The 24,716-nt window shown below is 45.0% G+C and overlaps 1 protein-coding gene across 5 annotated transcripts in view; it reads right to left on the reverse strand.

Annotated features, from left to right (window-relative positions):
- Positions 1–24,716, reverse strand: part of Nfasc (neurofascin) — a 163,730-nt gene that overhangs the window by 74,535 nt on the left and 64,479 nt on the right. For 4 of the 5 annotated variants that reach the window (XM_070041712.1, XM_070041708.1, XM_070041713.1 and 1 more), the window contains exon 2: positions 11,980–12,088. In XM_070041712.1, the coding sequence (XP_069897813.1) occupies positions 11,980–12,088 (109 nt within the window). Of the gene's footprint in view, positions 1–11,979; positions 12,091–24,716 lie in introns of those variants that run through there. The other variant, XM_070041718.1, reaches the window with a different exon arrangement.

Here is a 24,716-nt window from a genome sequence, read left to right on the forward strand (position 1 = left end):
TCTTATCTCCAAAAAACTACTGAGAAAAAGCTGTAAGTGGCATTGTGGCTCAAGTTGTAGAGCATTAGCCTTAAGCAAAGGATGTTCAGGTACAGAACACAGGCCCTGAATTCAAGCCCCAGGACCAGCACAAAAACAAAAACAAAAAAAGGAAGGAAACACTGATATATGCTACGATGAAAAACAGGTACAGTGAAGTCCCATACTAAATGATCCATGAATAAATTTTGTATAAGAAGTATCCAGAATAAGCAAACACATAGAACACCCAGATTGGTAGTGACCACGGGTAAAAGGGCCTGGGGGCTGACTTTGCTTAATGGTTTAGATTTCTTGGAGCTGAGGAAGATGTTTTGCGACTAGACAGAGGTGATTATAGTGTGCATGATGAATGGACTGTCACTCAACTGTGTGCCTTTAAGAGGCTTGGTTTATGTGTTTTGTCTCCTTAAACAAAGAACGTGTCAGGTTGGTCTCTACAACATACTCATAAAATGAAGGGCCACAATGAGAAAGGTGGGTGATGAATGTGGACACAAAGGGCAGCCATCCCTACACCTGAGCACAAGGAGAGAAAAGAGAAAGAGTGGAGCCGCCTGACCAGGAACTGTTTGGCCACACTGAATCGTGAATCACACTGAATCACTGCTTCATACAGAATCCCACTGTGGAGAGATGTATTTCAGAGAGGAAAGGGAATGTTTCTTAGAATCACTCGGGCCCCATTCAAACATGCAAATTCCTAGACTCTCAAATGCTAGGAAGAGATGAAATCAGGTGAAGTGTGTGTGTGTGTGTGTGTGTGTGTGTGTGTGTGTGTGTGTGTGTGTGTGTGTGTGTGTGTGTGTGTGTGTGTGTGTGTGTGTGTGTGTGTGTGTGTGTGTGTGTGTGTGTGTGTGTGTGTGTGTGTGTGTGTGTGTGTGTGTGTGTGTGTGTGTGTACTGGGGATTGTAATGCAGGAACCACATCTCCATTCCTATTTTGTGTTGGTTGTTCTTGAGGTAGATGTCTTGCTGTATGCCTGAACCCTCCTGGGCCTTCCTACTTGTGCTTTCCCTTTAGCTGGGATAACGGGTGCTTACCACACTGCATGGAGATGGGGTCTTGTCATTTTTTTATTCCCAGCCTGGCCTCAACCTATGATCCCTTGATCTCTGCCTCCCAAATAGATTAGGGCTGAGCCACTACATCCAGTGGATATTTAACTTTGTACATTTTTCATTAATTTTTTTTCATTTTAGTAATCAAAAATAAATGTTTTAAAGTAAGTAAATCATTTCCTTTTTTTTTTTTAGACAAGGTCTCACTATGTCACTTGGGCTGGCTTTGAACCTTAGATTCTCCTACTTCAAGTTCCTAAGAGCTGGGATTACAGGTAAGAGCCACCATGCCTGGCTAACCTTGTAACTTTGAATACCATACCACAGGATCTCTGTTTTCTTACCCACGGATGTCCTATGCACTTACGCAACCTGCCTGAACTTGATGCTCATGAGTCAAGTGAGAGGTTTGGTTCAAAATGGGGTGCATGTGAGATGGGGTACATGTAAATTCAGTAATGACTGACCAGCTGGACATGACAGCTGTGAGGGGCTGGTCATGCAGCTAGAAGGCCAGGTTTGAAGCCACCCCTGCTTACGAGGTGGAAGGTCCTGAGCACATAGTGAACATGGGGGCAACAGCAGCACTGGAGGAGTTAGTGCCCAGTCCTACACAAAGCACCACAGCAAGTGCTGGTGCAGGCACAGTGCAAGCTGGGTAAACACTGCTGCTGTCTGAGAGCAGGAATTCCTCTCAGAGATGGGGTACAACCCCATCACCTATGAGACATGATCAGCATGGGTGGTATGCAGTGTAAAAACCACCCTTCACTAGCCACACCCACTTTTCTACTTTTCCCTTGTCACATCCAGGTTTGCATTCTTCCCCCAGACTGGAGGCCCCTGGTGTTGATTCCACAAGCTGTCCTTGGCAGATGACAAGATGCCCACAGCTCCTCTCTCAAGCTGTCATTGTTGGGAGCCCCCTGCATTCCCGCAGCCCCATTCTAGGCAGGCTGTGCTGGTGGTCACAACATGTCTGAAGTGACAGGCGAGAAGCCTGACAGCCCGAGACAAGACTCAGCCGGCAGCTCTGGCTCCTGGAGCCGGAAGTGGCCAAGGATTTGGGGCAGCAGTCAGCAGGCTTCCAGTGAGGGCCCTGAGTCACAGGACAGTGTGGGCGGACACAGCATTCTCTGCTCTCCTGGGGCTTATGTTTCAGAGGTAACTGGGCAACAAAAAAACATAAGGTGGGCCAGGTGCTGGTGGCTCATGCCTGTGATCCTAGCTACTTAGGAAGCTGAGATCTGAGGATCGAGGTTTGAATCCAGCCCAGGCAGGAAAGTCTGTGAGACTCTATCTCCAAATAACTAGCAGAAAGCCACAAATTGAGGTTTGGCTCAAAGTGGTAGAGCATTAGCCTTGAGCGACAAAGCTAAGGGACAGTGCCTGGGCCCTGAGTTCAAACCCCAAGAGCAGTATGCATATGTACGTACACACACACGTGTGAATACAGAAGGAGTGAGTGAGAGTTCCGGTCATTGTAGGGGTGCAAGGAGCCCAGGAGCTTGGCATGGAGTATGTTCAGTTTGAAATGCTTCAAAGCCATGAATAATACAGTTCTGCTGCTCTCCTGGGCTGTGTGCCTGACTGAATTAATACCTCGGAATCCACCAATAGATAGAGCTCCAAGACCACATGCCAGCAATTAAACTCTTGGAATAAACTAATCAAGTGACTAGAATAGTACTACAAGAACCAAGTAAGGAACACATTCACACATGACTGCCACAGGATATTGTGGGAGAACAGAGAGATAATAAAAGCCCACAGAGCCAACGCAAAACGCAGCCACTCTGCTGCAAACGTGCCACAAGGTTTATTACAACTCCTTGGAATCAATCTGTCCAGGAGTCAGAAAGAGGGGCAGAAGTGGAGGGAGCCAGGAATATCCCAGGATATTCACACAGTAAATGGGGTTATAGGCATGCGCCCACCATACCAGTCTTCATTCTATTTACTTATGTTCTCGAAGAACAGAAAGAGAGCCCTGGTGATCTGCAGCACTGTGTTCCCATGCCAGCCCCCAGGCTCATGCAAGTTCCTATCTGGCCCCCCCAAAGCTGGAACCCCACTGTCTTCCTTCTCTGTCATGGTCCTCAGCGAGCCACCGCCTCCCCCCACCCCTTTGTAAGCAGTAAGGAGCTTCCCCCTGGGATTAGCTGTTCTCATGCCCATCTCCCATATCAGACTCCTTTTCAGTGTGCATCTTCCATGAGAAAGCACAATGAACACCCTTGGTGGCAGGAACAGGGATCTTATCAGGTATTTCTTGTTACTAAGGAGATATTTGGCCCTTTAAGAGATCTAATTCTCAGATGATATGACATCTAATCGATCTGAGTTTGAAGATTTGGGGGGAAGCAGTACTGGGTTTGAACTTGGGCCTTGGGATTGCTAGGCAAGTGTTCTACCTCTTGAGCCATGCCACAGTACATGTGACACAGTAACATGTGGCATGGGTAATGCTAGGAGGGAGGAGAGTACTTGGATCTTTACAGGCAGAGCATGCCTCAACTCAGATGTGCCCATCTATTTTCCAGAATCTGTTTCCTGTTGCCTCTCAAGCTTTCAATCTGATGTCAATCAAGGCCACCATTGAGGCTGCTACACCACAGGAGACTTTCTGAATCTTGGGGTTCAGATGCCTAGCAACATTGGCATCACCTCTATTCCGGTCTCCCATGTCTCATCCTGAAGCTCTGTCTCAGCTGTTTTGGGTTATGAGACCCACCACCAGCAAAGTGGCCAGCCTGGGTCCACCTGAGGCCCTGTCCTCTGCTTTCCCTCAGTCCTGTGAGCCTCACTTCACCTCCCTTCCTCCTCTCTCATTCCAAGGGAAGACCAAAATAACAGCCAGCCACCCGAAAGTATGCACCGCGCCTTTCAGCTCACTGACACCAGAGTTTCCCTAAAAACTCAAAATGCCACCTACTCCTCTCTGTACACCTCCTTCACAATAACAATAAAAAATAAAAATAAAAAAGTGACACCTACTGAGGACCACCTGCCTGTCCCAGAGAGACAGAATACCAAGCAAGGAGGAGAAAGGCAGAGGGATCTTAGGAAGACACAAGATTAGTGGGAGGAGCTCCTGGCTTCTGTCCTAAAAGAGCACCTGCTGCCGCATAGCCCTTCACCCAAGTCTTAGCATCTTCCCAGCAAGACAGTCTCCCCCATACTCTCGCACCCCCTGTCTCCAAGGGGCAGTGACTGCATCACACAGAGACTAGGGACATTTGGTGGAGAGAAAAGCACTCATCCACCTGCTTCTAGAACTGTCCTACAGCTGGCAGGGCTGAGTGACAGCTTCCTTACCTGTGTAGTGGGATCACTCCTCATCTTCTAGGATTATCACAAAGCCAAGCAAACCTAGTCTGTGGGACTGATTCTTCTCCTCCTCCCCATTTCTGGGTCAGACGGGGGTGGTTTCCATCTGCTTGCTGGCTGTCTCCCTTTGTCAGGGGAGACCAGGGAGGAGTGAGGGGCTGGGTTTCTCCAGTTCAGGTACTTGGTGGGTACAGCCTCCTCTCCCTGCCATGGCTGAGGTCACAGAGGTCATGGGATGAGGAAATGCTATCAGATGGTCCTGACTCCCTTGTGGGGAGGTGCTGAGAGGTGCTGGATTGAGGATTAGCAAAGTGGCTGAAAAGCAGCCTAATGCCCAGAATGAATCTCTAGTTTGAAACCTGAGCTACTTGGCTCTTTAATAAGTTGGGAAAGCGGGAAGGCCAGGGAACGGGGAATGGAAGGAAGACACCCTTCACTCCAGGTGACAGCCACAAAGATTTGGGGACATCGAGTATTCATACTACACACCTGCTACATGTGGACACAAAGTACCCCACAGGGCACCTTGGGACTCCGGCAGGACTACAGCCTCTGCTGCATCCGCCACAACACAGCTCTCCTGGGGTGTGAAGGCCTGTGTCTGCCTGCCTGGCTTAACTGGCTGGGTTAACCCCTGATGCTCAGACACAGACCTCTCTCTCCTCCATGTGGGTCTCCACAGATCTTTTAAGCACTGTGAATCTTCACCTTGGTTTTTGTGCTTTTCCCCATGACATCACTGGGACAGACAGCCTCCTACCTACATCCTTTTCCATGCAAGCCTCTCTGACTCAAGGCCAACAGGACCCTGCCACGTCCCAGGCTGGCATTTCAAGGAAGCCAACGCATGTAGGCAGCCTCAGTCCTCAACCTGGCCTTGCCACATCACTGCTGCCCATCTCCAGCAGTCAGTGGATGACGGAAAGGGCATCTCTGATGGTATAACCCACCACCCAGCTGTGCAGAAGTTCTGGGCCATGCACATCCTCTTCACTGCTACCCACCCTCTGAGGGCAGGAAACATGCATGGGATAGAGACTCAGATGTAGTCAGCACACCCTCCTCAGCAGCAGCCTCAATGTGCTAACTGGGGTGTATGTGTAAACTAGACTTGATGGGCTGGCTCAACTAAGGCTTATGATCACCTATGACATATCTTTCATGCCTGCCAGTGACTAGCTAGACTCTTTGTTTTTTTAATTGTGAAAATACCCTACAGAGGGGTTACAATTACATGGGCAAGATAATGAGTACATTTCTTATCAAGCATTGTTGCCTCCTCCTTTGTTTCCCCTTCCTATCCCTTCCCATTTCTCCCCCCCCCCCCAAGCTAGACTCTTGATTGGTCACCTCCCATATAAACATGAGTAGGAAAAACAAGTTGTAGAGGAAGCAGAAGTTAACAGGGAAAGACTGATATCCAGAAGAAGCCTGAGAAGAGAGATGAAGAAAAGGCCCCTCTGAGAGGAATTATGCAGACCAGGAGGGAGAAGGCCCCAGATCTCCAGCACTTCCTGTCTCCTCTCTCAGGAAGGAGCTTTCACAAAACTTACACTCCCCTTTCTCCACTGCTGGAGATATCCCCCACACTGGGGGAGAAGGCATCAAAGTTCAGGGTGCCACACATGGCAGCAGCTGTCTCCCAGCATTCTGTCATAGGGAGGAAGGCTGAGGGGGGACGGCAAGAATAATCTTGTGTGATAGGTCTATAAGGGTGGGCTCAAGAGTTGGAAAAGGTACAAAGGAGGGACCAAACTGGAGGCCAGAAAGGAGCTCTGGAATGTGTATTAAAAGACAGAGGGCTCCTCAGAAAGTTAAGCACACATGACCTGGTCATCCATCAGATGAACAGATAAGTAAATTTGGATCTCTCCACACAATGGAATATTATTCAGCCAGAAGGAGGAACAAACGCCAGAGACATGGATAAACCTTGGAAATATCTTGCTAAGCAAAAGAAGCCAGACACAAAATACCATGAACTTGCATGATTCCATTTCTCTGACATGCCCTCAGTGGGCAAATCCACAGACATACAGTAGATCAGCAGTTCACAGGTCTAGTGAGGACACCAAAGGGCTGCCAATGGTATGGGTTTTGTAAGGATTTAAGGACCAGTAGTGGAAATGTCCTACAATTCTCTGTGATGATGGTTGCCCAATTCTGGGCACTAAATCCACTTTATACCATGTGCTAAAAATCATTGAGGGGTAAACTTTACATAGATAAGTTGAAAAAAACTGGTATTATGACACATTAAAACTGTTGTTTAAAAATATTCATTAAAAAACCATTACATATGGTTTGGAAGGCCTTGTTAGAAAAAAATTTGTAGGGCTTCATAAAAGAAAATGAATGCTTATATTTACAAATAAAGGTTCAAATCAAAGGAATTAAATCAAGCACTTACTAACAGGACCAAACCAATGATTATTTGCAAGAGTTTGGGGAATCATTAAGTTTTGAGATTTGTAACTTTATTTTATTTTATTATTATTATTATTTTTTTTGCCAGTCCTGGGGCTTGAACTCAGGGCTTGGGCATTATCCCTGAGCTTCTTTTGCTCAAGGCTAGCACTCTTGAGTCACAGTGATACTTCTAGCTTTTTCTGTTTATGTGGTACTGAGGAATTGAACCCAGGACTTCAGGCATGCTAGGCAAGCACTCTACCACTAAGCCACAGTCCCAGCCCAAGATTTGTTAACTCTAATACATTGATATTGGTTAGTTTAAAAGTAAAGAATAAGGCTGGGTGCTGAAGGCTCACGCCTGTAATCCTATTACTCAGGAGACTGAGATCTGAGGATCACAGTTTAAAGCCAGCCTGGGCAAGGAAAGTCGGTGAGACTCTTATCTCCAATTAACCACCAGAAAACCAGAAGTGGTATTGTGGCTCAAGTGGTAGAGCACTAGCCTTGAGCTGAAGAGCTGAGGGACAGTGCCAAGGCCCAGAGTTCAAGCCCCAGGACCAACAAAAAAAGAAAAAAAAAGAAAAGAATAAAAGACTTAGGGTTTAGTTCTTGTGTCATGACATGTCATTAATAATCTAGTTGCTATCTCATTGTAAGTTATAAAATACAAAAGGAAATTGGCTCTAGAATAGCCAACCCTTCTCTCTGTGTCTCTGTGTCTCTGTGTCTTTGTCTGTCTGTCTGTCTGTCTGTCTGTCTGTCTGTCTCTCTCTCTCTCTCTCTCTCTCTCTCTCTCTGTGTCTGTCTCCCTGTCTCACTATCTCTGTCTCTCTCTCTCTCTTCCATGGGTGGCAGCCTGTCCAGCCACCCATGCCCAGCATTGTGAGTCCCCAAGTGTCAATTTGGAGTCCTTACTATGGTCCACCTGAGGACGTATCCATCTAGATACTTCTGCACAGGATATCCCTCAGTGTAAGCTATTCATTCCTCCCCTATTAGGGGGATTCCAAGCCTGGTTTGGACATATCACATTCTGAAACTACAGGCTGACAATGGTGGAGAAGAAAAAGAAGTGAGACTATAGGAGAACGTGGAGTAGGAGAAAGAGGTGACCTCAGGCCTGAAATCTCATTATGAGATTAATGAGGCAAGAGATGCTGTCCCCTTGGTTCCAGCCCCTCAGTAAGAATGTGTCAGGGGTGAAGGATGGTACAGGTCAGGATTTCCTAAGTCCTGGTGGACTATGAGCCACCTGGGACACCATTCGGATCAGGGGAACCGCACCAGACGTGATCTCTGAACTCAGAGATTCAGTTACATGTAACGACATGTATTTCCCCTAGCACATGAAGGGTGAGTATGGCCACAGACCCATCCAGCCATGTGTTTACTGTCACAGCTATAGTTTTTTGGTGTTTAAGAATGTAAAAATAGACTTCTTCATGGCAACGCTGCTGTGGTAGTTGTTCAATGGATTCATGCGTTCATATAGCCCATGGCCAGGCACACACATACCTGGCATTCAAAATCTACTGGGCTTTTCTCCCTTAACTACAACTGGTGAACTACTCTGCTGCATGGCTTTGGGTAAAGCAGGGTTTCCAAAGGTCTCTAAAGCAGACAACACCTGTGCAGGTAGCCAAGCAGTGGCCTCATGCCAAGAAACTGTTTATCTTAGAGCCAATATAAGGTTATCTACCTAAGCACTGTACTTTGGCCAGAGAGAAAGAGGGGTACCTGCAGATTCCAGAGCAGGCGTAGCACCTCTGGGCTCCCTCTCTCCTGTTCGACACACTCGTCCAGAGCCCTCCACCCCCTCATCTTGCTGGGTTAGTTATGAAGTGTCTATAGCTGCTAGCTGCTGCCAGTCCAAGGACCACACAACCCCTGTGCATTTTTAAAATTCCTGCCGGCCATAACAAGTGGGGAAAGGAGGGAGGCAGCAGGAGGGGATGGCATCTGTCCCTCCTTCCCTCTCCCATCTCCCTCTGTAAATGCCTTCTTCATTTACATGCCATACAGACAGCAGTCAGCATCCAACTGTTGTCAGGCAGGCCGGCTGCTTCTATAGGATACAGGAGGTACTAAAAGGGGGTGGGGAGAGTGCTGGGGAGGAAACAGACAGGGTGGGCTTTTTGCTGAGTTTTAACATGTACCATTTGTCTAGAAGTCTGGTCGCCAAGTACTGGTGGCCGGGTGTCTAGACATGGGCACCATGGTATACACAGAGCTTAGGCTTCATGTCCTTAAGGGCTTTGCTTTGCCATATTTGGTCCTCTGATTCGAAACATGAACTCAGAGGGTGACATACTGTGTTAAGCCTAACAGCCCAGCCTCCACTCCCACCCTCCTCAAGGGAATGGGTCAGCAGAAAGGGCAGAGAAAGCATCCCTTCAGCAGGAAGAGCTGGACATCGGGAGCTCCTGAGGGGACCAGCTTTCTCCACTGCTACCACATCCCCGTGCCTGCCCTGCTGATCCCACAGGACAAGATGGTTAAAGGTAGGTGCTGCCTCTGTGAAAGAAAATCAGTTTGAGGGCAGAGAAATAGGGAAGCCAGAGACAGTCCATAATGAGTGCCACAGCCCAGCTGCCATGGACATGCAGCAGCAGTCTGTCCTGAGCCTGCACTGTGCATCTGCTGTGGCCTGTGGTGCTGCTTCTGGAGAGAAGAGGCCCAGCTTCTCACTGACAGGCAGAGGTGCTTAAGGAGTATGAGTGCAATTAACCAAATGGACCCATTTGGGAAATTGAAGGTTTCCTGGCCGTGCTTCAGAGGACAGGTGTCTGCTCCCAGCGACCTGAGCTGACAAAGAGCTGAGGCCCTGGGGGTGGGGGCGGGGCTGGGGGTGGAGTCCAAGTGCAGAAAGGTGCCCCATGCTGGGTGGGAGGGACAGGGAGGGGTGGTGAGGCTCCAGAGCAGATGCCTGGGGCAACTCCAGATGGCCAGGGCCAGGAACAAAGGCAGAAATGGAGAAATGGTGGCTCCCTCCATCCCAGGCTTCCCAGATGGAGCCGCATCTCCAGCTGGACATAACAAGGTAAATTCATACCTGGAACCCGGTGGAGATGGGCTCCGAAACTTTATGTAACGTTCTGATAAAACTTGGAAAAAACCATCCTAAAAACACACTGCAGTTCCCAATCCAAAGGGTCAACGCTGTAGTGCTGGGATTCGAATGCAGGCCTGGTCACTTTCTAAGATGGGGGTTTTGGGCAAGGGTTTAGCCTCTGTGGGCTTCTGTTCTCAGTGAAATGGGGGTGATATGGGGCCCTACATAGGGTTGCTGTGAAAAGGGTCACACAGTGGTTACAAATCAGTACCTGGGTAACACTCAGATGATGATGAGTGTCCCCACTAAGGACTAGATTAGTTTTTTCTGGGAACTCCCTCAATAGCTAAGCATATGCCCCTACTTACACTCTCCTTTTCTAGGTTTCTCTGGGACTGACAGTCTCGGCTAGAGGATCCACCTTCAGTGTCCAGATACCTCAGTCTGGAGGGGGCAGTGTGACGTCACAGCAGGAGAGACTGCCTTCAATTTGGGCTTTGGCTTTCTTGTTGGGGCTCTTCCACTAATTAGTTAACTGTAAACTGTAGGTTGGCAGCCTCAGCTTACAAATAAGAATGCCTGTGCCAGCCCTGCCTTATCAAGGAACTGTAGGGAGAGTCAGTCAAGCACAATGAACCTACAGGGCACACGAGGAGAGTCTGGCTAACACTCAGGACTGCTGGCTAGACCAACTGTGGATGGGACTCCTCTGTGGGCTGGAGGGCTGGCTGAACAACCCAGCATATGTGTGCCCCAGAGGGTCATGAGGGCACTTGCAGGGACAGAAATAGAGAGTAGAGAGGGTACATGAACAATGACCAGAGAGGGGCCTAGGTTGGACTAACAACTTCCTGATTCCGTCACATACCTGGAATCTGGACCCCACAGTTTTGTGTGCTGATTTAAATCTACCTGTGAACCGCTTCTGTGACTGGAGTCTTCCACGGACAGTAAAGCAAACAGCATGCCATCCCCCCTCATGGTCAGGTAGTAAGCTCAGGTACAAAAGTTTTAGTTTGAGAAGGCTTGCAGTCTATCAAATGTTCCCTAAAACCTGTGTGACAAGCCATAGCCCTTTCAAGGTCCACACAGAGACTACTTGGTACAAGTATATCTGTGCTGCTACTGCTATGAAAAATGATAGCCTACTATATGCCAGGCACCAGGCAAGGCTTTTCAGATGTCTTCTCTCCATTTTGATCTCTACAGTAAGATGTTGACTCCTGTCTAAACCAGGAAACCAAGATCCAGCGTGGCTCCTCAGGACTGTCCAGATTCCCAAACCACATCATCAGCCCACTCTGCCTTCTCTGTCCACCTCCTGCCTCCTCAGCTTCATTACCAACTCTTTCTGGAGAGGAAGCTGCAGCAAGACACACTGCCAGGGAGCAAAGAAGTCCATCCATAGAACACCACACCTTTCTCTGCCCAGACATTCAGGTTGGACTGAGCAGCCCAGCAGCCGGCCCGGGACCAGCCTGTGTGGTCCATAGCCAGTGGCGATGGGAGAATGGCAGCTCTTGCCATCTCGGGTGCTACCCCTGCCACCCTGCCTGCACACAGCAGGAGCTGCAAGGGCAATGGAAATAATAACCCACATGGAACAATGCAGACTTGCACACAGGGTGTGGCTGCAGTTCTGCGGGCCTCACTGCTCACTGCGTTCATCTGTCAGGGCCCAGGACCCACTGAGAGGAGGGGCTTGTGGGCTGCCCCCCATATGCCAGAGTTGTCACTCAGGAGGATCCCAGGCTATGCAGGTCCAGGCTGTGGGACACTAACAAAGCTGTTTCTCAGCTCTTCAATTAAGGTGGACAGTGGGGACAATGGCGTCACTAATGCTGACTGATTGCACCTGCTGGGGAAGAAGGAGTCACTAGCCTCCTGGCAGGGTGGGCTTGGGGTATGGCTCTGCAGCAGAACCAAGGCATCTCTATCTGGGAAGAAGGAAGGAGGAGGAAAACAACCCTGGAAGACTTTGGAGGCAAAGAGAAACAAAAAGCCATCTCAAATCAAACAGAAAGGTCAGGGTCACCAATGTCCACCCTGCCCCCAACCTTCATCTCATGCCCGAGCTCTACTCACCCCCTCTGCCTCATTCAGCCTTCTCCTCGAGACACCAATGGAGGCTGCACTCCAGTCTGCACAGGGAAGGACAACTCCAGTGTCCCAAACTGCACATAAGTCAATCAACCTGTCAAAAAGCAAGCACAAAGGAGAACCCCAGGGTTACTCTAGGAAAAGGCGGGGGAGAAGGCTGTGTGGTTTGCAGCTGGTTTGCTCACCAGGGAAATTCCATTTTCGTTCACATCTTCTTTGTAGATGTCGCTTGCATAGCAAAACAGCATCTTTGTCTAAAGCTCAGAGCATCTGCAAGCCGCTTCAATGTGTTGATCTTTGGGGCGGGGTCTGTGATGTTTCATTTATCCTTAAACCATTTCTTAGTGCCCTGAAGCTCTAGTCTAATTTCCCCTGAAGGAGTTAAGCTGAATCTCAAAGAATCTCTCCTCTACCCATGGGAGAATTTACCCATAATTATCTCATTAATTTCTTAACTTCCTTAGGAGATCAGCAAACCAAGTTTGCCATAAAATAAATCCATAACACACTGAAGGGAGACTTAACTTTATTTTAAGTTTGCGCTTGTTTTGTCATTGGGAGTGGGTCACTTGCTTATGTGTGTCTCAGCTTCTGTATCTGTAGAACGGCAGAGTGGGCCAGTCAGACTAATGGAGGTGGGCTAGCATCTGAAATGTTCAAGCTCCATCGCTAGTTATTTGAAGCAATCAGTCTTTCTCAGTACAGATAGTAGATCTTACTTAATTATAAGCTTTACATTACAGGGTGTCTGCCGAAAACAGTAATATTCACCTTAGTGAGGGGAGTATGTCTATATTTATCAAAATAAGTGTAAGCACACTTTTTTCTTTCACTCTTTTTTTTTTTGGGGGGGGGTATAGTTTTGGAGCTTGAACATAGGCCCTTATGCTTGCTAAGCTCGTCCCCAGATCTGGAAGCTTGGATTTTACTTTGTTTTTCAGATAGGGTCTCGAACTTTTGCCTAGGCCAGCCAGCCTTGGACAGAAATCCTCCTATCTCTGCCTCACAATTAGCTGGGTACACAGGCTTATGCCACCATTCCCAACCTGTTCTTGAGACAGGATCTTACTTTTTTGCCCTGCTGGCCTCAAACCACAATCCTATCTCTATCCTATCTATCTGTGCTGAGATCTCCAGGCTTACTAAATTAAAACAAAGTGATAGAGCCAGGTGCCAAACACCTATAATCCCAGATACTCTGTAAAGCCAAGATCTGAAGATCACAGTTTGAAGCCAACCTAGGTAGGCAAGGCTGGGAAACTCTTATCTCCAATTAATCACAAAAAGCTAAAGGTAGAGCTGTAGCTCAAAGTGGTAGAGCACCAGCCTTGAGAAAAAAAAAATCTCATGGACAGTGCCTAGGCTCTGAGTTCAGGGCCTGAGTTCAAGCTCCAGCTCTAGCAACAACCAACAACAACAACAAAAAAGATAGGAAAAAGTATAGTTTGATTTTGAAGGGTACTAGTCCCCTCCAAGAAATGTTGAACTGTTCCCAATAATATATTATTGAGGGCACTATTGCATTATATCATTATTAACCTAGGACTTTTATATGTTCATTGTGAGATGAACGAATCATAATGTTGCTGAGATTTTCTGATTGAGACACAGAGACAGGATTGATGAACTAGGTAAAGATTCTGAAGTCTTGATACGAACTGGATGCATCTGTGTGAACTTCACATTTTAACTACACACCCATCTCCTAACTGCTTTCCAGATTAGACACAACGACCACCACAGCACATCTGGACACATCCCAGCACATTTGGACAAGTGGTTAATTCCAAATTTGAAGCAGCACTTGATCCTATACAACATGAGCCTAGTACATCTCAAACCAAAACAGCAAAGGCATGCCAGGAGGACCCAGAAGCCAGGCTGAAACAGTTCCTGGTCACGGCAAATGACAGTTAAGTATAATAACTGTGACAGACTGAACTAGAACGAAGCCCTCTAAATCTATGGACCCCCATTAGTCTTCTTTGAAGGATGTTAGGTAGCTACCTCACTAGTTTGAAAGCTGCTTAGTAAGGGAAAGGCGTACAGCTGGCCTTCACTGGATAGTTGATGGGTACACTACCCTCATTACATTATCTTCTCTTTTGTGAAACATTTCCAAAACAAATTTTGTTTTTTAAAAAAATGATAGAACAGGTCACAGAATAGGAAATCATTACACTGTGAATTCATAAAGTTACTCTGAACCATAGTCATTTAATATTGTTATTATCCTAACAGCTGTATAAATTATATGGATGCTATCATTCCCATTTTACAGCTGGGGAGTTAGGTATAAAGAATCTATTAAGACAGGATTCAACCATATATGACCTATCCCCAAGGCCACTACTTCTCAGCTGGCTCTTCAATACCCTTGTTAGTATATGTAAGTCAATGAACCTTCCTGGCTTATATAAGGATGTCAGAGACTGCAATTAAATAATGTCTAAGAAAGTACTTGGAGGGGTGGGGGGTGGAGGGTGTAGCTGAGGAGGTGGGAGGAAAGGGATGGTAGGGGAAAACAATGCTGGATAAGAAATGAACTCATTACCTTGCTCATGTAACTGTAACCCCTTTGTACAGTATTTTCACAATAAAAAACTTAGTTAAAAAAAAAAAAAGAAAGTACTTGGAAAATGGATTTTTTCCCTTCCTGGCATTCCAGGGGTTTGAACTCAGAGGCTTATGTTTGCAGAAACTCCTCTGCTGAGCTATACCTTGGCTCTTTTTGCACTGGTTATTATCATTAATTTTTTTGGTGGCACCAGGACCTTGTGCTTAGTAGGCAGGCTCTACAACCTGCACAAGGCCCTCAATCCTGAAGTGGTTAGAGAAAGGCTTTTGCTTCCTGGCCAGGTATATGCCTAGATTGAGTTCTTTTTTCTTTTGCTTCTTGTGGCTGGGATCACAGGGGTACACCACTACCCCAACTGCTGCTGAGACAGACTTGCAAGCTTTTCTGCCCAGGGCTGGTCATGATACTCTCAATCTCAACCTCCCACAAACTAGGCTGAGAGGCACAGAATGGATTGAGGAGTCTTCCACACTTTTCTGCCTGGGCTTGCCCTCCAACCACAATCTTCCTGTTCTCAGCCCCACTAAATAATTAGGATTAGAGGCATGAGCCACCGGCGAAAAGCTTGGAAAAACAATCTTTGTACAAATACTTTACTTATTTGAAAGCTGGAGATCAGATCTGCCCTGCAGGTCTACTGTGAGGATTAAATGACAGTTGTGATTTGAAGATAGATGGACAGAGACTCCTCAAAGGTGAGCAAGATTACAGTCACCACCAATGCTATTATCGCCATTCACAGGACTTGAGGGTTAAATGAGAAGCGAGACTTAGAATCTAGGAAATAGGCCATCCATCTGACTCAGGGACAGGAGGGCTCCAGGAAGGACATCTGACACTCAGGGAGGAGCAGGGACCATGGAAACACCTGATAGCCTTCAGGTTGCAAGAAGAGCAGCTCTGGGTCACAAACAGGTGGAGACTATGGCTGGTTTGCTGCGTGCCTCAGGGGATTGCACCCAGATTCTAGAAGGCAGATGAGGTATCTGAGCAGCAGATGCCAGAGGGGTCCTCTGCTTAAGGACTGGGCTGGGGGAGGGCACGGTAAGGGTGCAAGAATCTCCCAGAAGCAAGAAGAAGACAGGGCATGTCAGATGGTCACAGAAAAGGATGTGTGGGGTTGTTGTCCAGCTCTAGAGCAGCTCTCTCCCTGTCTCCATATTTCCGTGTCTGCCAGGGATTGTTTACACATCTTCCTCAGCAAATGTCTACTCGCTGAATGGCCATACCTCTACCATAGAAAGAAAGCAGGCCTTGGGGAAACTCTAGCATTTTTTTATGATGGAAGACCAGGATTCCATAAGCACATATGTCTCAGGAACCAGATCAAGATTCTCCAGGCTCCAGGTTCATACACATCCTTCACCTTGGTATTTAGTCTATGCTCAGGGAACAAAGAGCACCCTCCTCTGTGTCTAGCTTCAGAATTCTTTTTTCTTTTTCTTTTTGCCAGTCCTAGGGCTTGAACTCAGGGCCTGGGCTATGTCCCTAAGCTTCTTTTGCTCATGGCTCATGGCTCTACCACTTGGGCCATGGAGCCACTTCCAGCTTTTTCTGAGTAGAAGAGTCTCACAAGCTTTTCTGCCCAGGGTAGCTTTGAACCATGATCCTCAGATCTCAGATCCTGAGTAGCTAGGACTGCAGGTGCAAGCTACCAGCACCCAGCTTCAAAATTCTTAAGTATATAAAATATTTTATATTATTTATTTTTTTAAAATGCCTTATCCTTTCTCATGAAAGATATGAAAATACAGTAAAAATTAGTGTATTTACTTGTTCCTTTCAACCCTGCCCTCCTTCTTCCCAAGTCCACCCAGCCTCTATCCAACCATTGTTACTAATTTATTACACGTCCTTCAAGAGATGGTCTAGCACACACAGATTTTAAAAAACCAAACAAACACCTATACAGCTGGGTGTGGTGGAATACACTTGTAATTTCAGCACCTGGAGCAATGGCAGGAGACTTGACTTCCAGGCCAGCCTGAGCTACATAAGTTCAATGCCAACCTAGGCTAAAAAGTGAGATCCTGTCTCAAAAAAGTAATTAAAAGCAGTAGATAGTAGGCTACACATATTTCCCCTTATCTTGTTTTCAGTAAAAGAGTATCTTAAATATCTTTCTATATTACTTTATATGAAACTACCTCAGCAGGGTGCAGTGGCTCATGTCTATAATCCCTGCTACTCAGGAAGCAGAGATCCAGCAGATTGCTGTTAGAAGTCAGTCACAAGTTAAAAAGTTGGTGTACTTCTCATCTCAATAAAACTGTGAGTTATGGCATGCACACATCACTCCAACTTTGCAAGAAGTGTAAGCGGAGGACAGTGGTTCAGACTAGTTGTGGCAAAAACAAACAAGAACAACAATAAAAACCCCCACAAGAGATCCTGCCTGAAAAATAACAAGAAAAAAGGGCCAGGGGCATGGTCCAATTGGTAGAGCATCTGTCTAGCAATCTTGAGGGTGAATTCAAAAGGTAGTACTGCCAAAACCCCACAAAATTACTTTCTACTGTGTGTGTGTGTGAGTGTGTGTGTGTGTGTGTGTGTGTGTGAACACGCGCGCGCACGTGTGCTGGTCCTGGGGCTTGAACTCAGGACATGGGCACTGTCTCTGAGCTTCTTTTGCTCAAGGCTAGTGCCTCACCACTTGAACCAGAGCTCCACTTCCACCTTTTTGGAAGTTCATTCGAGATAAAGAGTCACAGCTTTTCCTGCTGGCGCTGGTATAGATCCTCAGATCTCAGCCTCCTGAATAGCTAAGATTACAGGCATGAGCTGTCAATGCCCAACTTCCTTATAACTTTCAATAGCTCTGCAGTATTATTATTCCAATATGTGAACATACCATAATTTCTTTAGTTAACATTAGGTTGCTTGTAATAATTTGATAGGGAGTATTTATCTTTGGGTAAATGTGACTGCTTTTATTTGTAAGACTGTTTTTAGGATAAAGTCTTGGATATAAACTTTTGGATCCAAAAGAATGTGATCAATTATTCTACATGTGCACTGTGATCATTTATGCTACACAGTGATAACAAGAGCTCGTGTTTCTTCTTTTCCAACACACTGTGTTGTGGGGTTAGCTTGTGTATTTCTCATCATCAGACAGAATTTGATGTCTCTTTTGTAGGTCTCTCACTCTGAATGAGGTTACACATTTTCATTTTCTTTGCATCATACCATCCTTGCTCCATTTCTCTACTGAATTGTTGGCTTGTTTTTAACAATTTTACTTGTTATAAAAAGTACCTCTCTGTAAAAGGAGCAACAAATCACCCACATCATTATTACCTGAGCTTACTTTATGGTGTTATTGTTGTACAAAAGATGCTATTCTCCTCCTCCTCTTCCTCCTCCTCCTCCTTCTTTCTCTCTCTCTGGAACATGGTGGGCTGGTTGCTGGGCTCTTCCTAAGTACCTAGGCCCTAGTCCTTTTTACTTTAAGTTATTTGGGGGATAGGATGTCATATTTTTGCTCAGGCTATCCTAGGATCCTCCTATTTATGCTACCTGAAAAGCTGGGGTTGGGGCTGACAAACTTTTTCTCTAGGCTGGCCCTCATTTTCATTCTTGGTTATAATATCATTCGACTGTCTTATAAGATGTTATCATTAGGAGAAAGTGTACATGTTATTGCCACAAGTGCATGTGAAACAACAGTTGTCTCAAAAAATGTTGAATTATCATTAGTATGCATTTGATATCTTTTGTTTTCCATGTAATTATGTCATCTGTAAACAATAACATCATCTTTCCAATTTTTGAATCTAATTTTTTTCTCTTGATTGAACCAATTTAATGTTATTAAGTACAAAAACAAATTAGGAAAAAATCTGCCACTACATAATGAAATGCAAACTCTATGGAAATATTCTTAAAATTATATTCTCATTATGGACTAACATAAATTATAGACTGTAAAAACTAAAAACCCCAGGTGCATTTAAAAGCAATTTTCTTTAGAATAAATGGTCCAATGAGAGCAGTGTTTTTTTTTGTTTGTTTGTTTTTGGGGTCCGGTTGTGGGGCCTGAACACTATCCCTCAGCTCTTCAGCTCAAGGCTAGAGCTCTACCACTTGAGCCACAGCACCACTTCTGGCTTTTTTTTCTTTTTGCTTATGTGGTGCTGAGGAATCGAACCCAGGGCCTCATGCATGCAAGGCAAGTGCTCTACCACTGAGCCACCTTCCCAGCCCAGAGAGCAGCGTTTTAAATGCTCAGTAGTGACGTTTCCAAGAAAGGAGATGTACTAACCTTCCCGGTAACTTAGTAGACTTCACATTCCAAATGTGAAAATCAAAACAAACCAGCTATAATAGAACAGGTCACCGGTAGTTCAGCACAGGTGTCCTGCCATTAATAAGCTGAGAAAGGGTCTCTAATATGCAAGCAAGATGGGAGATTTTTTCTCTGGAAAGTTCAAGACAGAGGTGAGCACCCTCCTCCACAGTCTGAACAAATCAGTCCAGGCCCAACAGGACAGTAAACACCATGGAGAATTGTTATTTTCACAAGAGATACAGGATGACTGTGGGTAACACTTGGGAACCCAGCATCAAGTGTGCAACAACAACTAGGCCTGCTGCAAGGGTTCAAGGAGAGGAATGATTGTTCAGGATGGTAGAGCCCAGGACAACTAGTCCAATGACATGGCTAAGACAATGAAAAGACAGGCTGCAGATTAGGGGTAAATATTTGAAAAACACAAAGGGCTGCTCTGGGACTCTATAAAGAATTCTCAACTAAATGACAGGAAAACAAATAATCCAAATAAATAAAAACTAACCCAAGCAAACAAAAGATCTAAACGGACACTTCACTAAACAATATGTCAAATAAGTACACAAGAAAGATGCTCAGGGCTGGGGATGTGGCTTAACGGTAAAGTGCTTGCCTAGCATGCATGAAGCCCTGGGTTTGATTCCTCAGTACCACATAAGTAGAAAAGGCTGGAAGTGGTGCTGTGGCTCAAGTGGTAGAGCTATAGCCTTGAGCACAGAGAAGCTCAGGGACAGAACTCAGGCCCTGAGTTCACACCCCAGGACCAGCAACAAAAGAAAGATGCTCAATGTTATCTGTGATGAGAGAAATGATGCCCAAGATCACACCAGGATTTCATCAAACAACTATTAAAATAGTTTGTCACCAACAAACAAAACCACATAATACCTAGTTCTACGTAGTGTAGATGTGAAGCAGTAGGAATTTGCGTACATTGCTAGTGGGAACAGAAAACCGTAATCCACTTTGGAGAACACCTTGGCAGTATCTTAGATAGCTAAACATAGAGTTACCAAATGACTTAGGATATATCTAAGTATTTACCCAAGACAAATGAAAATGTATGTCCACACACAATCCTGCATAGAAGTGTTGGTATCAGGCTTATTCACAGTCACCAAAAACTGTACACAATGTTTATTGAAGGTGAGCAGACAAACAAAACATGGTACATAATACAATGGAATATAATTCAGTATAATGTCTGATGACAGATGCAGCAAGTTAAAGGCATCTCAAATGCATTATGTTCAGGGAAAGAATCAGTTTCAAAAGGCTATTTTATTTTTTTCTTTTTCTTTTTTAAATTTTTTTCCAATTTTTTTAATGTGATTAAGTGGTTACATAATTTCCCAAATTTCACAGTATTGTGGGATAGTGATGCTTAGTTAAAGTCACAAACACATTCTAACTTTCATGGAGCAAATTGTCTATCATGGTCTATAACATTTATGAATTCTATGAGCTTTGCAATACAGTTATTTTCTTCCACATTGGGTGATATGTACATTTCTTTTGTTTTGCATAACATCAACTGTTCCCTCTGTCCCACTTGTTCCCTCTTTCCCTTGTTTCCCTATTTTCAATTCTTAGGTAACTCTAGGAAGTGGAGCTATGTCTCAAGCACTAGCCTAGAGCAGAAAATGCTCAGGGACAGCACCTAGGCCCTGAGTTCAAGCCTTTGGACCAGCACAACAACAACAATAAAAAGAAATTGGCAACTCCAGAAACAGAGCAGAGATCAGTGGTTTCTGGAAGTTGATACTGGGGGAGAGGAGTAACCATGAGAATTTCTTGCCATGATGAAAATATTCTATATCTTGATTACAGTGGTGGTGCCAAAACTGTGTGTATGTGGCAAAAGTCAGGACTGTATACCTAACAAAAGTGAATCTCATTCTGTACAAATTATAACTCCAGGGGGCTAGGAAAGTGGCTTTGTGGTAGAGTGCTTGCCTCAGATGCATGAGGCCCTAGGTTCGATTCCTCAGCACCACATAAACAGAAAAGGCCGGAAGTGGTGTTGTGGCTCAAGTGGTAGAGTGCTAGCCTTGAGCTGAAGAGCTGAGGGGACAGCTCTCAGGCCCAGAGTTCAGGCCCCACGAACACACACACACACACACACACACACACACACACACACACACACACACACACACACACACACACACACACACACACACACACACACACACACACACACACACACACACACACACACACACACACACACACACACACACACACGCAGCAGCTTAGGGACAAGCATTCAGGACCAGAGTTCAAGCCCCAGGACCAACCAAAAAAAAAAAAAAAATAACTCAAACCTGACCTGGAAAAACCCTTAATTTAGGTACATGAAAAGACAACCCTGGGAGAAAAGACTGGGTATTTACATACCTGATAATGGATTACTATCAAGAAATGTACAATTCAGTTAATATTACCTTAATAAACTAATTATAAGCAATCCAATAATACTATAGGCAGGAAATAAACAGGAATATACGTATGGCAACAAACACTGGTGACCTGAAAGCTGCTAATCAAGACCACAGTGAGGTACCACTGTGTATTTGTTCAACTAACAACATTACTAAATTTGATCAAACAAAGTGCTGAAAGAAGATAAAGAATCACAGGATTTCTTACATATTTCCAAGCATGAAATCATCTAGAAAAAAAGTTTTACTTCACCTGTCACAAACTAGGATTCAGCAATGAGGACAGAAACAATGGGGAATGAAGAGACATCCACTCCATAACCACCATCCCTCTTAATCCTTCCAGACTTCCACGACAGACACATTATTATCCAGATTTTATACATGAGAAACCATAGGGAGGTGGCAGAGCCCAAACCCAAACCCAGATGGGGTCCCCCAGGCCCATTCTCTTTACATCATGCTTAAATCTACTTTTATGACAATATGGCAAAATTCCAACTACTGCTTTGTGAAAGGCCCCATGGAAGATATGAATATTAGCGGAATACACAGGGATTTCTTGAAAAAGTCCCCTTTCTGATTATTTTGGAAACAGTTATTATTCCAATGTAAAAACCATACTGACTGCCTTACTTATCCATCTTCAGCATGACTTTGCTTCAAAATATACCATGAGGAAGGGGCTCTGTGCCTCAAGTGGTAGAGTACTCGCCTTGAACTGAAGAGCTGGACAGGGCCCAGAGTTCAAGCCCTGTGACTGACAAAAATAAAATAAAATAAAAATATACCATGAATCAGAGGTAAAATTGTACTGTACTGGTAAATATTACCAGGCCAGAGAAATGTTTTATTTGCCCTTTGTCCCCATTTTCTTTCTGTGTTTCAACCTTTAGGATATTAGTAGAAAAGTGAAATAAATTTCTATGTGCATATCAACCAACTTAAGCAATTACTTACCCAAGACCAAATCATACATCATCTACCACCCCTTGGTCCCACTCCTTCATTGGACTATTTGGACTCAAATCCCTGTCATTGTCTAATCTTGTGTGTTAGTCGCACCATACCAAGATCCTAGGCTTTGGTTTTCCATTTATCTTTGACTTCCCTTCACCTAAGCACAATACTGCCCATGAATTAGCTGTTCCTATTGCTTAGGTTCAATCAGGATATTTATTTTGGCCCACATGAGTCTCCTATTCTAATAAATGTGTTATTTTTATATCTGAACCCATTTTCTATACTGTCAATACCTCACCATTTGAGGAGGGAAGGAGCCAGTTACCATCTCCTTCTTCTTCAACAGATAACACTGGTTATTAGATGCTTTAAAAATTTTCAAAGCATGTCAACGTAGACACTAAACTTGATCATCATTAAGTACCTACTGTAGAAAGTCCCATAATTCCTACTGTACAGACAAGAAAACCTAATCTCAAATTATTTTTTAAATTCCAATCTCTGAAGAAAAATAGAATTGCCTCATCCAGGGTCATGCAGGGAGGAGTGGATCCAGGAGCAGAACCTGAGGCTCACATGACTTTCTTCTTTGATGTCATTCTTAGTTCAATAGTGACGGGAAAATGGAGGACTTGCTCCAGGTGGCATGTGAATCATTTGTGGGACAAAAACACAATCCCCCTAATTAAACTAGTGGCCCTCAGGTCCTCTTCTTTTTTGTCTTGACATCCCAACATAGGTGCCCGGAGGAGAAAGGACAGGGAGACAAAAAGATGCCATTTTTACAAAGGCCAAATGTACCCCATGTGAGACAGTGCTCTGGAAGGCACAGCTGTTCTCCTGAGGCAAGAACACTGGTGTGTCACTTACTGGTGCCACCAGCCTTGGCTGTGAACAGGGAAGAGAGGATTAGAGACGCCAGAGTGCTGCCAGCTACCTGAGCTCAACCTCAGGAGCTTCTTGGCTCTGGCCAAGGGGCTCTAAGTGGTGCCTAAAATAAATTCTGGGCAGAGAAATGCAACTTCATTAGGAATGGCATAACCTGGGATATCAATGGTTTCTAATTTTGCAGATATAATGAACATTTTACTGCTTTTGGAGCTTGCCAAGAAAAAGCAAGAGCACACAGTCACATTTCAAAGTCCCCTGCTGGAAATGTAAAGCTAGGAGTACTGTGGTTCTGTTTTCAAAATGCTTTGGTGACTTTGATACTTATGCTCTTATTTATCTTATTATCTGTGCTTTGTGCATCTCTCATCAGCCTATGAGCTTCCTAGGGCCAGTCTATTTCTCCCCTTCCATCTGGAATCCATGAAAACAGGAATTGTGCCTCCACCATCACACCAGGACTATCTGAAGGGAAGAGCTGTGCCTCTGCCATTAAATCAGAAGTACCCAAGGTCCAATTCCATGCCCTCCAACAGCTTTAGAATCCCTTGATCTCATTTCCTCATTTAGGGCCCCTCCCACACTGAGGACAGGGAAGTGCTTTCATTCATCCCCCACAGTTGGTCAATTTGACTTTGTAAAGATCAGTGAATCATAAGTGAGTCTTCTGGGGCATGACCTATCACAGGCACCTCCGTCCCTATGTCTAACAGGTGCCAGTGTCCAATTCTCATGTATCTATGCTGAGATTCAGAGATACAAGGCTGTACTGCGCTTCTGCTCCTTCTCTGCCTTCCCACCTATAGGTGCTGCCACCTACATATGAAGACAGAAAGAAGACCACTAGGGCTCATGGAGCCCAGCAGCCTAGCAAACGAAGACAGCACTGGATTCCTGGCAGAGTGCCTTGCCCTTACAATGAATCATTCCATGCTGCTTCTTACAGTGCAATGACAGAAAAAACAACAAGACTCTTCCTTTGAAAAACAGTTTTAAAAGATAATAACAGCTATTTTTAGAACTCTATATCAGTATCTCCTATACTACAAATAGAATTTTTATCTCCTCTCAGTTCATAGGTTTTATTATTTTATTCCAAATTTCAGTATCTTGTTTTATGTAAGCCATGTTATTATATGGTTCTTCAAATCCTAAGTGATAGAGATACATTAAAAATTACAGTGTTGGTATATTTTGTCTTCTTAATGGCCTTAATGCAGTGATTCAGAATAGGCTGGAATTACGAACCTGGGGATAAATTCCCGCTTATATTCATTTATTGGTGAGTTACTATCTGTGTGACTTTGAGCAAACTGTTCAATCTATTTGGGGTTTTTGTTTCCTTTCTAATTCTCTCCCATCTATTATTCACATCTTGGATATAAATCCTTTATTTTCATTTACAAAGCTTTCCCCAGTAGCCCTATCTCTGCTCAGCTACTGTCCTGGACTTTGCAGCCCTGGCCTGCCCACAGAGGACTCCAGTTCCCTGGGATTCACCATCTTTCCAGCTATCTGTCACCATCTTTCCAGCTACTCCCTACTTAGTCATCATATC

The sequence above is a fragment of the Dipodomys merriami genome, unplaced genomic scaffold (assembly GCF_024711535.1).
Source record: "Dipodomys merriami isolate MVZ:Mamm:240054 unplaced genomic scaffold, mDipMer1.0.p SCAF_31, whole genome shotgun sequence".
NCBI classification, from domain to species: domain Eukaryota; kingdom Metazoa; phylum Chordata; class Mammalia; order Rodentia; family Heteromyidae; genus Dipodomys; species Dipodomys merriami.